The sequence below is a fragment of the Leucoraja erinacea genome, unplaced genomic scaffold, assembly GCF_028641065.1.
Source record: "Leucoraja erinacea ecotype New England unplaced genomic scaffold, Leri_hhj_1 Leri_303S, whole genome shotgun sequence".
Classification (NCBI taxonomy): Eukaryota; Metazoa; Chordata; class Chondrichthyes; order Rajiformes; family Rajidae; genus Leucoraja; species Leucoraja erinaceus.
In genome coordinates this window covers 37,501-53,023 of record NW_026576204.1, presented here as the reverse complement: position 1 = coordinate 53,023, position 15,523 = coordinate 37,501, and the positions used below count along the sequence as shown (strand labels likewise).

Sequence of the window (15,523 nt, the reverse complement as noted above, 5' to 3'; positions counted from 1 at the left end):
GGATGATCAGCCATGATCATATTGAATGGCGATGCAGGCTCGAAGGGCCGAATGGCCTACTCCTGCACCTAATTTCTATGTTTCACCATCGCACAAACCGACCTGGGGTATACAGAAACTCAGCGGGTGCAGCAGCATCTATGCAGCGAAGGAAATAGGCAACATTTCGGCCTATTTCATACAAACATAGAAACATAGAAATTAGGTGCAGGAGTAGGCCATACGGCCCTTCGAGCCTGCACCGCCATTCAATATGATCATGGCTGATCATCCAACTCAGTATCATGTACCTGCCTTCTCTCCATACCCCCTGATCCCTTTAGCCACAAGGGCCACATCTAACTCCCTCTTAAATATAACCAATGAACTGTGGCCTCAACTACCTTCTGTGGCAGAGAGTTCCAGAGATTCACCACTCTCTGTGTGAAAAAAGTTCTTCTCATCTCGGTTTTAAAGGATTTCCCCCTTATCCTTAAGCTGTGACCCCTTGTCCTGGACTTCCCCAACATCGGGAACAATCTTCCTGCATCTAGCCTGTCCAACCCCTTAAGAATTTTGTAAGTTTCTATAAGATCCCCTCTCAATCTCCTAAATTCTAGAGAGTATAAACCAAGTCTATCCAGTCTGTCTTCATATGAAAGTCCTGACATCCCAGGAATCAGTCTGGTGAACCTTCTCTGCACTCCCTCTATGGCAATAATGTCGTTCCTCAGATTTGGAGACCAAAACTGCACGCAATACTCCAGGTGTGGTCTCACCAAGACCCTGTACAACTGCAGTAGAACCTCCCTGATCCTATACTCAAATCCTTTTGCTATTTCCTTAGCTCCATAGATGCTGCTGCACCCGCTGAGTTTCTCCAGCATTTTTGTGTACCTTTGTTTTTCAAGCATCTGCAGTTCCTTCTTAAACACAAACCGACCTCCCTTCCAGTGACTCCATCTACACCTCACGCTGCCTCAGCAAGGCCAGCAGCATCATCAAGGACCAGTCGCACCCCGGCCACTCCCTCTTCTCCCCTCTCCCATCGGGCAAGAGGTACAGAAGTGTGAAAATAATACAAGACAAACAAAGATACTAAATAAACTTCACTGTAACTATGTTACACTCCTTGTCAAGGATACATTCAACTCCCTGCGGTGCCCAGCGGTCCCAGAGATCTCCCAGGGTGCCTGTGGACAGCGCGTAGTACTTTGCTAGCACCACCCGGGTGCGGACGTAACCCCGGAAAAGGGGCAGGCAGCCGGCTCGGGCGGAGCCCTCCACCGCCTGGCGCTGTGACTGGCGGATGGCGAGCCTTGGCCAACAGTTGCCGCTTTTTATGGGGCTGTCCCACTTAGGCGTCTCGTTAAGCGACTGCCAGGGACCAGTTTTAATGGAATCTACGACAAACCTACGACAGCAACAATAATCGCCACTGTCGCCAAATATTTTTCCAACAGGTTGAAAATTTTGCGGCAGTCGTCCAAAAAGTCACCTAAGTGGGACAGGCCCATTACTGAGCCAGAGACCCGGGTTCGATCCCGACTATGGGTGCCGACGGTAAGGAGTTTGTACGTTCTCCCCGTGACCAGCGCGGGTTTTCTCCGGGTGCTCCGGTTTCCTCCTACACTCCGAAGGCGTGGGAGGTTTGGCGGTTGATTTGGCTTCTATACCTATGGCCCTAGCATGTAGGATAGAACTAGTGTACGGGCCATCGTTGGTCGGCACGGACTCAGTGGGCAGAAGATTCAGAATCAGGCCCATCAAGTCGACTCCGTCATTCAATCATGGCTGATCTATCTCTCCCTCTCAACCCAGTTCTCCAGCCTTCTCCCCATAACCCCTGATAGACGCACTAATCAAGAATCTGTCTATCTCCGCCTTAAAAGTATCCATTGACTTGGCCTCCACAGCCGTCTGTGGCAATGAATTCCACAGATTCACCACCCATTGACTCACGATTCCACAGATTCACCACCCTCTTCTCCCCTCTCCCATCATGCAAGAGGTACAGAATTGTGAAAATAATACAAGACAAAGAAATATACAAATAAAAACAAATACAAACAAATAAAATCATGGGAGACCCCTTCCTTCCACCCCTGCAACGGACTGTTCCAGCTGCTACGGTCAGGCAAACGCCTCCGTGGCCATGCGGTGAGAACGGAGAGGTTGAGAAGGAGTTTCTTCCCAGAGGCAATTCGGACTGTAAACGCCTATCTCACCAGGGACTAACTCTACAGAACGTTTTTCCTTCCATTATTTATTATGTAAAAGAATATGTGTGTTATGATTGTGTTTATAATTTGTAGGGTTGTTTTGTTGTTTGTCTTTTGCACAAAAGTCCGCGAGCATTGCCACTTTCATTTCACTGCACATCTCGTATGTGTATGTGACAAATAAACTTGACTTGACTTGACTTGACTTGACTCTGACGAAAGAGGTCCTAATCCGAGGAAAGACATTCTTGCCATAGAGGGAGTACAGAGAAGGTTCACCAGACTGATTCCTGGGATGTCAGGACTTTCATATGAAGACAGACTGGATAGACTCGGCTTGTACTCGCTAGAATTTAGAAGATTGAGGGGGGGATCTTATAGAATCTTACAAAATTCTTAAGGGCTTGGACAGGCTAGATGCAGGAAGATTGTTCCCGATGTTGGGGAAGTCCAGAACAAGGGATCACTGTTTAAGGATAAGGGGGAAATCTTTTAGGACCGAGATGAGAAAAACATTTTTCACACAGAGAGTGGTGAATCTGTGGAATTCTCTGCCACAGAAGGTAGTTGAGGCCAGTTCATTGGCTATATTTAAGAGGGAGTTAGATGTGGCCCTTGTGGCTAAAGGGATCAGGGGGTATGGAGAGAAGGCAGGTACAGGATACTGAGTTGGATGATCGGCCATGATCATATTGAATGGCGGTGCAGGCTCGAAGGGCCGAATGGCCTACTCCTGCACCTATTGTCTATGTTTCTATGTTTCTATGTTTCCTTATCTCCAAACCAAACTAAACCAAACTCTTGCCTTTTATTTTGAAACTGCACTCGAGACACTTCTGCCAAGGAAGACATCATCCCTGTATCCACCCAGTCAAACTCAGTAAGCCAGTTGTAAACGCAAATGAGATCATAGCTTATTCTTTCAAAGTATGTGGCCAGCTTCATGGACTCGCTCACAAAGGACTCAGAGTGTTGGTATTTCAGTGTTCGGCACAATATGCCGGAGACCGAAGAAGGGTCTCGACCAGTAACGTCACCCGTTCCTTCTCTCCAAAGATGCTGCCTGTCCCGCTGAGTTACTCCAGCATTTTGTGTCTACCGTCGACTTAAACCAGCATCTGCAGTTCTTTGTTTTAGGAATGTGTCATTCCTAACTGTCACTGCATGTCACGTTGTCACTTGCGGGCGGAGCACCAAGGCAAATTCCTTGTATGTGAATACTTGGCCAATAAACTTATTCATTCAGCCATTCAATTATTACGGGACAAATGACAGATGATGAGGAAATTTATAGGCAACGACGCATGCTGTATGTACAGGCGAATATTCTCTTGCGTACGTTTGGTGCGTGTGCAGATGTGGTGAAGATGTCTCTGTTGAGAGCATACTGCACACCACTCTACACTGCACACCTGTGGTAGAACTACGGAAAGACAAGTATGCAGAGACTAAAGGTGGCATATAACGATGCCATGAGAACACTAGTAAGGAAACCAGATGGTGTAGTGCAGGAGTCAGTACTTTAGAAGCTATCCTAAGAAATCATATGTATAAATTCATTTGCAGGATAAATGACTCTAGAAATGTAATTATTGTGGGGCGTTGTCAAACATAAGGTTTAGCACTACACGCTACCAATCCCAGTTGTGGAGACACTGGTATCGCTGTCTCGTTGTCGGACATTGATAATTTTTTAAATTCTGGATTTTAAGTCACTCAATTTTGTGGTGGGTGTGTGGAACGAGCTGCCAGACGAGGTAGTTGAGGCAGACACTATTACAACATTTAAAAGACATTTGGACAGGTACGTGGGTCAAATGGGCGGCACAGTAACAATGTCTATTGTCCAAGTTCACCTCTTCAGGTTCACTGTAATTAAACCTTCAGTTAAACTATGTTTAGTGTTTAGAAACATAGAAACATAGAAATTAGGTGCAGGAGTAGGCCATTCGGCCCTTCGAGCCTGCACCGCCATTCAATATGATTATGGCTGATCATCCAACTCAGTATCCTGTACCTGCCTTCTCTCCATACCCCCTGATCCCCTTAGCCACAAGGGCCACATCTAACTCCCTCTTAAATATAGCCAATGAACTGGCCTCAACTACCCTCTGTGGCAGAGAGTTCCAGAGATTCACCACTCTCTGTGTGAAAAAAGTTCTTCTCATCTCGGTTTTAAAGGATTTCCCCCTTATCCTTAAGCTGTGACCCCTTGTCCTGGACTTCACTAACATCGGGATCAATCTTCCTGCATCTAGCCTGTCCAACCCCTTAAGAATCCTTTAAGCGTTTTATGTGTCATTCCTAACTGTCGCCATATGTCATGTTGTCACTTGCGGGCGGAGCACCAAGGCAAATTCCTTGTATGTGAATACTTATTCATAAACTCATGCATTCATTCATTCATTCATTATATGTGTAGGAAGGAATAGCAGATGCTGATTTACACCGGAGTTAGACACGCAGAAGGGTCTCGACCCGAAACGTCGCCCATTCCTTCTCTCCAGAGATTCCGCCTGGCCCGCTGAGTTACTCCAGCATTTTGTGTCCGTCTACAATTATATCCCCTGCCACTTGCGTGCAAGGCCATGCGAATAAACGCAACGGAAGATAGACACAAATAGCAGGCGTAACTCAGCGGGACAGGCAGCATCTCTGGAGAGAAGGAATGGGCGACGTTTTTGGTCGAGACTGAGAGTCAGGGGAGCGGGAGACACAGAGGTAAGGAAGTGCAAGGTGTGAAAACGAGAGATCAAAGGAGACGAAGTAGAAGGAAAAATGCAGAATGGATCAGGGGGGAGGTGACAACGGGGCGTGCGGTCAAACAAAAGCAACAGTGGCAGAGGAAATGCCGCACAAATACGCTCTGATCTGTAGCAGAGACATGGCTGCTGCGGAGGCATTGAACTGACTGCAATGTGCGCGTGACGCATCAGCATCAGCATCAGCAGCAGCATCAGCAGCAGAGATCGCAGTCTGCAGTTTGCAACACTGCGGCAGAGCTGCTGCCCAGCCCACAATGCAACCCTGGGGGAGAGATGGCGGCGTTGGTAACGAGCGAGCTGGTGCAAGGAGAATACTCCCAAAGTCAACGCGAATGTCAGTGCTGGCAGCCAGGACACAAGGGGCAAGAGTGTTTTATTGTCCTGTGTCACAGATACAACAATGAAACTCTTACATGCTGCAGCACAATAGAACATGGAAACATAATGCACAATGTAATAAACAATATCATAATGTTCAGTGTGCGTGCATATATATATACACACACATACTCACATATACATATATACTCTCAAATACACATTATATACATACACACGTATACTGTATACAGTATACACACTGTATATATATATATATATATATATACTGTATATATGTATATATACATATACACACACACATACTCACATATACATATATACTCACAAATACACATATATACATACACACGTATACTGTATACAGTATACACACTGTATATATATATATATATACTGTATATATGTATATATACATATACACACACACATACTCACATATACATATATACTCACAAATACACATATTATATACATACACATGTATACTGTATACAGTATACACACTATATATATATACTGTATATATATATATATATATACATATATACATATACACATATACATACTCACATATATATATATACTCACAAATACACATAGTATATATATATATATATATACACACGTATACTGTATACAGTATACACACTGTATATATATATATATACATATATACATACACACACACATACATACTCAGGTATACACGGTGTACACAGGTATATATAAATAATTATACATACAGTCATGCATGGGTGTATACACACACACACATATATATATACACGTATCTTTCTTAGGCCCCCCCTTCGGACATGGCTGACCATGGGTGTCTCCAGGGTGCTATTCCCTATATGGAGGACACCTGTGCGTGACTTTGTTTAACGTGGGGAGACTGGTGCACAGACAGCCACCCCACGTGGGGTCCTTGACAGATCTGGGTCAGGATCCAGTGGCGTGGAGTCCAAGACGACCGGAGACCCTTTTCTGCCGCAGCCTTCATCCGCCTTCCCAGCCGTTGTGACGTTAGCTCCACTAAGGTCAGCCATCGTCCTCCGCCTGTTCCACCGTTGAGGTCTTGGTTGGATTGCTCTTTGTCAGAGACCTCCCCCTCGACCTTACCGCCATGGGTGGCCCTACCAGGAGCATAGATAGCTCCAGACGGCATCGCTCTCAGGATCTCAGGACCACACAAGCTTCTCCACCACGACAAGGTGACAATCCACGGAGAATATATATTCACACACATACATAGATATATATAGGGGATAGAGAAAGGGATAGCAAGGGCTAACTTCAAATAGCCCTTGCTTTCCCTCTCTCTCCATCCCCTCCCCCTTCCCAGTTCTCCCACCCGTGTTACTGTCTCCGACTGCATTCTATCGCTGTCCCACCCGCTCCCCTGACATCAGTCTGAAGAAGGGTCTCGACCCGAAACGTCACCCATTCCTTCTCTCCAGAGATGCTGCCTGTCCCGCTGAGTGACTCCAGCATTTTGTGTCTACCTTCGATTTAAACCAGCATCTGCAGTTCCTTCCGAAATATATATATATTTGCACTATTATGGTAATTTTTAAATGTGTACTAATGTGTGCGTGTGTGTGTGTGTGTGTGTATGTGCATATGTGCGCATGTGTGTATGTATATATATATATATACATACACACATGCGCACACATGCACATACACACGCACGCACACATACGTACACACATACACACATGCGCACACATGCACATACACACGTACGCACATTCACACATACATACTCACATACACACATGTGCACACATGCATATACACACATATACACACGCACACATACATACACACATACACACATGTGTGCAGATGCCCATACACACATACGCACATGCACACATACGCACACGCACACACATACACACATGCGCACACTTGCACATACACACGTACGCACACGCACACATTCGTACACACATACACACAAGCGCACACATGTACATACACACATACGCACACACACGCACACACATACACACATGTGCACACATGCACATACACACTACACGCACACGCACATACACACATACACACGTACACACATGTGCACATGCACATACACACATATGTACACACACACATACGTACACACATACACACAAGCGCACACATGCACATACACACATACGCACATGCACACACATACACACATGCGCACACATGCACATACACACATATGCACACACACACATATATACACACATACACACATGCGCACACATGCACATACACACATACGCACACGCACACATACGTGCACATTTAAAAATACCATAATAGTGCAATAATAACAATAATGGTCACTAAAGTCAGTAAAACACATCGCAGCCACCGAATACAAACAGCAACAAGAACAGGTCAGCCAACAATTCAACACCCAGACGTATCGCAGCGATGCCATTAATAACTAATCAAAATGGACACCACACGCCACCAACGCAGGTTCCACGATGATTACGTTACCCCAAACTCATTTCAAGATATTAATCTGGTTTGCCGCATTGATCAGACGGTCGAGGGGATTGGAGGGATAGAAATCCCGGTGAAAAATAACTCCATCTTGCAAGGCAGCTGGGTTTGAAAATTAGTTCATGTTCCCGAGACATAGCAGCAGAATTAGGCCATTCGGCCCATCGTGTCTACTCCACCATTCAATCGTGGCTGATCTATCTTTCTCTCTCAGCCCCCTTCTCCTGCCTTCTCACCATAGCCTTTGACACCCTTATTTTTGTATTTAGTTTCGATTAGTTTGGAGAGACAGCACGGAAACAGGCCCTTCGGCCCACCGCGTCCACGCCGACCAGCGATCCCCGCACACTAACACTATCCTACACACACGAGGGACAATTTATATTTACACCACGCCTATTAATCTACAAAACTCTCCGTCTTTGGAGTGTGGGAGGAAACTGAATATAACAGAGAAAACCCACGCAGGTCACGGGGAGAACGTACAAACTCTGTACAGACAGCGCCCGTAGTCAGGATCGAACCCGGGTCTCTGGCGCGGTGAGGCAGCAACTCTACCGCTGCGCCACCTTGCAACACGTACTAATCAAGAATCTATCTGAAGAAAACGGCACCTACATTCCATTTCTCCACAGATGCTGCCTGTCCCACTGAGTCACTCCAGCATTTTGTGTCTAAGAATCTATCAGAGATGGATAAAATAGGTTTGGAGGGATATGGGATAAACACAGGCAGGTGGGACTGGTGTAGATGGGGCATGTTGGTCAGCGTGGGCAAGATGGGCCGAAGGGCCTGTATCCATGCTGTATGACCCTAAGGTTCTATGACAACTTCCCCTGTTATCAGCCTATCCATAAGCTAGGGTACTGTCCTAATCTTTGCAGACAGTGGACATTTCTTGACAGTTTGGAGATAAACAACAGACAACAGGTGCAGGAGTAGGCCATTCGGCCCTTCGAGCCAGCACCGCCATTCAATGTGATCATGGCTGATCATCCCCAATCAGTACCCCGTTCCTGCCTTCTCCCCATATCCCCTGACTCCGCTATCTTTAAGAGCCCTATCTAGCTCTCTCTTGAAAGTATCCAGAGAACCGGCCTCCACCGCCCTCTGAGCCAGAGAATTCCACAGATTCACCACTCTCTGTGAGTGTTTCCTCGTCTCCATTCTAAATGGCCTCCCCCTTATTATTAAACTGCAGCCCCTGGTTCTGGACTCCCCCAACATCGGGAACATGTTTCCTGCCTCTAGCGTGTCCAAGCCCTTAATAATCTTAAATGTTTCAATGAGATACCCTCTCATCCTTCTAAACTCCAGAGTGTACAAGCCCAGCTGCTCCACCCTCTCTGAGGCAGAGAATGACAGTCCCGCCTGGGTGTGTGTGTGTGTGTGTGTGTGTGTGTGTGTGTGTGTGTGTGTGTGTGTGTGTGTGTGTGTGTGTGTGTGTGTGTGTGTGTGTGTGTGTGTGTGTGTGTGTGTGTGTGTGTGTGTGTGTGTGTGTGTGTGTGTGTGTGTGTGTGTATGTGTGTGTGTGTGTGTGTGTGTATGTATGTGTGTGTGTGTGTTTGTGTGTGCGTGTGTGTGTGTGTGTGTGTGTGTGTGTGTGTGTGTGTGTGTGTGTGTGTGTGTGTGTGTGTGTGTGTGTGTGTGTGTGTGTGTGTGTGTGTGTGTGTGTGTGTGTGTGTGTGTGTGTGTGTGTGTGTGTGTGTGTGTGTGTGTGTGTGTGTGTGTGTGTGTGTGTGTGTGTGTGTGTGTGTGGGTGAGTGTGTGTGTGCGTGTGCGTGTGTGTGCGTGTGCGTGTGCGTTTCCGTGTGTGTGTGCGTGTGGTACACACATTGAACTTTTTTCCTTGTTTAAGATATTGTGTCGTGCTGCTGCAAGTAAGATTTTCATTGTTCTATCTGGGACAATAAAATACTTTTGACTCCTGACTCCTGGTGTGTAGGATAGTGCTAGTGTACGGGGTGATCGCAAGTCGGCACGGACTCAGTGGGCTGAAGGGCCAGTCTCTGCGCTGTATCTCTACAGTTTAAAGACCACACAGAGGGACACTGAACATTAACGCACAACACATCAGATGCTGCAAGAATCTTACCTGTTTAGTCATGGAGTCTATCAACCGTACGAATAAATCTTGCTCTGTTCTTATTCCTATGCGGGAAGATGGTGGAGAGGAAAAAAAAAAGAATAAATTAATATTTCTTGATCCCTGATCCCTGGGATGGCGGGACTGTCATGTGAGGAAAGATTGAAAAGACTAGGCTTGTATTCACTGGAGTTTAGAATGATGAGGGGGATCTTATAGAAACATGTAAGGTTTTGGCCCATTGAACAGTTGTATAGGACTCTGGTGAGACCAGGATCTGGAATTGTGTACAGTTTTGGTCTCCTAATTTGAGGAAGGACACCTTGTGATTGAGGCAGTGCAGCGTAGGTTCACGAGATTGATCCCTGGGATGGCGGGGACTGTCATATGAGGAAAGATTGAAAAGACTAGGCTTGTATTCACTGGAGTTTAGAAGGATGAGGGGTTTTTTCTTATAGAAACATATAAAATTATCAAAGGACTGGACAAGCTAGATGCAGGAAAAATGTTCCCAATGTTGGGCGAGTCCAGAACCAGGGGCCACAGTCTTAGAATAAAGGGGAGGTCATTTAAGACTGAGGTGAGAAAAAACTTTTTCACCCAGAGAGTTGTGAATTTGGGGAATTCCCTGCCACAGAGGGCAGTGGAGGCCAAGTCACTGGATGGATTTAAGGGAGAGTTAGATAGAGCTCTAGGGGCTAGTGGAGTCAAGGGATATGGAGAGAAGGCAGGCACGGGTTATTGATAGGGGACGATCAGCCATGATTCAAATGAATGGCGGTGCTGGCTCGAAGGGCCGAATGGCCTCCTCCTGCACATATTTTCTATGTTTCTATGTTTCTAATATAATTTTTGTTCATTTATTACTGAGCTACAGGGAGAGGTTGAGCAGGCTGGGACTCTATTCCTTGCAGCGCAGGAGGATGAGGGCTGATCTTATACATGTGGATAAAATCATGGGAGGAATAGATCAGGGGGGAGGCACTGCGTCTCTTACCCAGAGTAGGGGAATCGAGAACCAGAAGACAATCTGCAGGTTTAAGGTGGAGGGGAAAGTCTTAATTAGAACCTGAGGGGTAACTTTTTCACACAAAGGCTGGTGGGTGTATGGAACGAGCTGCTGGAGGAGGTCGTTCAGGCAGTTACCATTGCAACGTTTAAGAAACAATTAGACAGGTACATGGCTAGGACAGGTTTGGAGGGAGAGACAATAGACAATAGACAATAGGTGCAGGAGTAGGCCATTCGGCCCTTCGAGCCAGCACCGCCATTCAATGTGATCATGGCTGATCATCCCCAATCAGTACCCCGTTCCTGCCTTCTCCCCATACCCCCTGACTCCGCTATCTTTAAGGGCCCTATCTAGCTCCTCTCTTGAAAGCATCCAGAGAACCCGCCACTACCGCCCTCTGAGGCAGAGAATTCCACAGATTCACCACTCTCTGTGTGAAAAAGTGTTTTCCTCGTCTCCGTTCTAAATGGATTTGGGCCAAACACAGGCTGTGTGGGACTAGCGTAGACTTCCCAAGTTGGTCGGGTGGGCAAGTTGGGCATCTAGCCTGTTTCTTATGCTTTGACTCCATATTAGAAAATTTTTCACTTCATATATTGTAGAAACACATGGGGAGTCTATCCCTTCGGTCTTCAATGTCCAGTCCCAACATGATGCCAAGTATCTATGTACCTATTGAATGACACTCTCTGCCTCTACCAACACCACCCCCCCCCTCCCCTCTCTCACCTTCAAGCTATGCCCACCAGTCTTTGACATTTCCAGACACTGGGTGCTGAAGTAACTCAGCGGGTTAGGCAGCATCTCTGGGGAACAGGGACAGGTAACATATCAAGTCGAGACCCTTCTTCAGACTTCTGCTTTTGGTAAGTTGGGTGAGTGGGCAGATGCATGGCAGATGCAGTTTAATGTGGATAAATGTGAGGTTATCCACTTAGGTAGCAAAAACAAGAAGGCAGATTTATTCTCTGGAGCGCAGAAGGTTAAGGGGGGACTTAATAGAGGTCTTTAAAATGATGGGAGGGATAGACAGAGTTGATGTGGACAAGCTTTTCCCTTTGAGAATAGGGAAGATTCAAACAAGAGGACATGACTTCAGAATGAAGGCACAGAAGTTTAGGGGTAACATGAGGGGGAACTTCTTTACTCAGAGAGTGGTAGCGATGTGGAATGAGCTGCAAGTGGAAGTGGTTCATTGGTATCATTTAAAAATAAATTGGATAGGCATTTGGATGAGAAGGGAATGGAGGGTTATGGTATGAGTGCAGGCAGGTGGGACTAAGGGATAAAAAGTTGTGTCGGCACGGACTTGTAGGGCCGAGATGGCCTGTTTCCATGCTGTAATTGTTATATGGTTATATGGTTATCCTCATAATGAAGAATATGTCAATCCCTACTTTCCGCTGAGTGGCTAACACGTAACTAATGCTGTACGGTACAACTTTAACTGTTCCTGACATTACTATCTAAATGGCGTCAAGTTGGGAAAAGGGGAAGTACAACGGGATCTGGGTGGTCCTTGTACATCAGTCTATGAAAGTAAGCATGCAGGTACAGCAGGCAGTGAAGAAAGCGAATGGCATGTTGGCCTTTATAACAAGAGGAATTCAATATAGGAGCAAAGAGGTCCTTCTGCAGTTGTACAGAGCCCTAGTGAGACCACACCTGGAGTATTGTGTGCAGTTTTGGTCCCCTAATTTGAGGAAGGTCATTCTTGTTACTGAGGGAGTGCAGCGTAGGTTTACAAGGTTAATTCCCAGGATGGCGGGACTGTCATATGCTGAGAGAATGGAGCGGCTGGGCTTGTACACTCTGGAGTTTAGAAGGATGAGAGGATATCTCATTGAAACATATAAGATTGTTAAGGGTTTGGACATGCTAGAGGCAGGAAACATGTTCCCGATGTTTGGGGAGTCCAGAACCAGGGGCCACAGTTTAAGAATAAGGAGTAAGCCATTTAGAACGGAGACGAGGAAACAATTTTTCTCTTTTGACACAAACAGCTGCAGTAACTCAGTGGGACAGGCAGCATCTCTGGAGAGAAGGAACGGGTGATATTTTGTCGAGAACCTTCTTCAGACTGAGCTTCAGAGAAGAGGGAGACTTAGAGATAAGGAAGGCTAAGGTGTGAAAATGAGCTTGCCCTTTCAAGATTTAACATTGCCAGTACATTTATTTCCCTGTTTGCTCCCTATCCACTTCATAAGATCACATGGGTCAGAATTGATAGGAGCAGAATTAGGCCATTCGGCCCATCGTGTCTACTCCGCCATTCAATCATGGCTGATCCATCTCTCCCTCCTAACCCCATTCTCCTGCCTTCTCCCCGTAACCTCTGACACCCGCACAAATCACGAATCCATCTATCACTGCCTTAAAGATATCCATTGACTTGGCCTCCACAACCTGCTGCGGCAAAGAATTCCACAGATTCACCACCCTCTGACTGAAGAAATTCCTCCTCATCTCTATCGTAAAGAAACATCCTTTAATTCTGAGGCTGTGACATCTAGTCCTAGACTCTCCCTTAGTGAAAATATCTCCTCCCCCCCATCCATCCAAGCCTTTAACTTCATCAACAATCAGTCTGAAGAAGGGTCCCAACCCAAAACGTCACATGGAGAAAAGGAATAGGTGATGTTTCTAGTCGAGATCCTTCTTCTTTCAGAAAGCATTTGATAAGGTCCCACATAGGAGATTGGTGGGCAAAATTAGGGGCCATTGGGGGTAGAGTGCTGACATGGATAGAGAAGTGGTTGGCAGACAGGAAACAAAGAGTAGGGATTAACGGGTCCCTTTCAGAATGGCAGGCAGTGACTAGTGGGGTACCGCAAGGCTCGGTGCTGGGACCCCAGCTATTTACAATATACATCAATGATGAAGGGATTCAAAGTAACATTAGCAAATTTCATTGGTATCATTTAAAAATAAATTGGATAGGCATATGGATGAGAAGGGAATGGAGGGTTATGGTATGAGTGCAGGCAGGTGGGACGAAGGGGAAAAAAATTTGTTCGGCACGGACTTGTAGGGCCGAGATGGCCTGTTTCCGTGCTGTAATTGTTATATGGTTATATGGTTAAATTTGCAGATAACACAAAGCTGGGAGTCAGTGTGAACTGTGAAGAGGATGCTATGAGAATGCAGGGTGACTTGGACAGGTTGGGGGTGGGGGCAGATGCATGGCAGATGAAGTTTAATGTGGATAAATGTGAGGTTATCCACTTTGGTAGCAGGCAGGGGAGAAGGTAGGAACGGGGTACTGATTGGGGATGATCAGCCGTGATCACATTGAATGGCGGTGCTGGCTCGAAGGGCCAAATGGCCTACTCCTGCACCTATTGTCTATTGTCTATTGTCACTTTGTGTCCATCTGTGTATTAACCAGCATATGTGGTTCCTTATATCTACATTCCTTTTCTATATATTTCTCTCTCTCTATCCTCCTCGCCCTCTCTTCTGTAAGCTTTCTTTCTGGCTTGACACTCCATTGGTGTTTTAACGTTGCGTTGTCACCCCCACCCCTCGTCCATTAAAGCTCTGCACCCCCCCTAACTCCCTCAACAACATAAAAACACTACAATATCTACAGCAATATATCCATTTCCCTCTCTATGCCACTGGGTTAGAAGGTACAGGAGCCTGAAAGCTGCAAGTCCAGGTTCAGGAACAGCTTCTTCCCTACAGCCATCAGGCTATTAAACACTACAACCTCCAAATAAGCTCCAACCTACATCGACTGTGTCGGGAGTTGCGGGAAGAAGGCGGGAGAATGGCGTTAGGAGGGAGGGGTCAATCAGCCATGTTTATACTCTCTAGAATTTAGGAGATTGAGAGGGGGATCTTATAGAAACTTACAAAATTCTTAAAGGGTTGGACAGGCTAGATGCAGGAAGATTGTTCCCGATGTTGGGGAAGTCCAGAACAAGGGGTCACAGCTTAAGGATAAGGGGGAAATCCTTTAAAACCGAGATGAGAAGAACCTTTTTCACACAGAGAGTGGTGAATCTCTGGAACTCTCTGCCACAGAAGGTAGTTGAGGCCAGTTCATTGGCTATATTTAAGAGGGAGTTAGATGTGGCCCTTGTGGCTAAGGGGATCAGAGGGTATGGAGAGAAGGCAGGTATGGGATACTGAGTTGGATGATCAGCCATGATCATATTGAATGGCGGTGCAGGCTCGAAGGGCCGAATGGCCTACTCCTGCACCTAATTTCTATGTTTCTATGTTTCTATGATTGAATGGTGGAATAGATGTAATGGGCCGAACGGCCTAATTCTTCTCCTATCACTTTTGGCCTTTTGATCTTATGATTATTAGACAATAGACAATAGGTGCAGGAGGAGGCCATTCGGCCCTTCGAGCCAGCACCGCCATTCAATGTGATCATGGCTGATCATCACCAATCAGTACCCCGTTCCTGCCTTCTCCCCATATCCCCTGACTCTGCTATTTTTAAGAGAACTCTCTCTTGAAAGCATCCAGAGAACCGGCCTCCGCCGCCCTCTGAGGCAGAGAATTCCACAGACTCACAACTATCTATGAGAAAAAGTGTTTCCTCTTCTCCGTTCTAAATGGCTTTCCCCTTATTCTTAAACTGTGGCCC

General features: G+C 46.2%; 1 protein-coding gene across 1 annotated transcript in view; it reads right to left on the bottom strand.

The window, feature by feature from the left end:
- Positions 1-15,523, bottom strand: part of LOC129693461 (transcription factor COE3-like) — a 77,986-nt gene that overhangs the window by 47,339 nt on the left and 15,124 nt on the right. Inside the window, exon 4 of the mRNA XM_055630274.1 lies at positions 9,915-9,970. Within this exon, the coding sequence (XP_055486249.1) occupies positions 9,915-9,970 (56 nt within the window). The remainder of the gene's footprint in view (positions 1-9,914; positions 9,971-15,523) is intronic.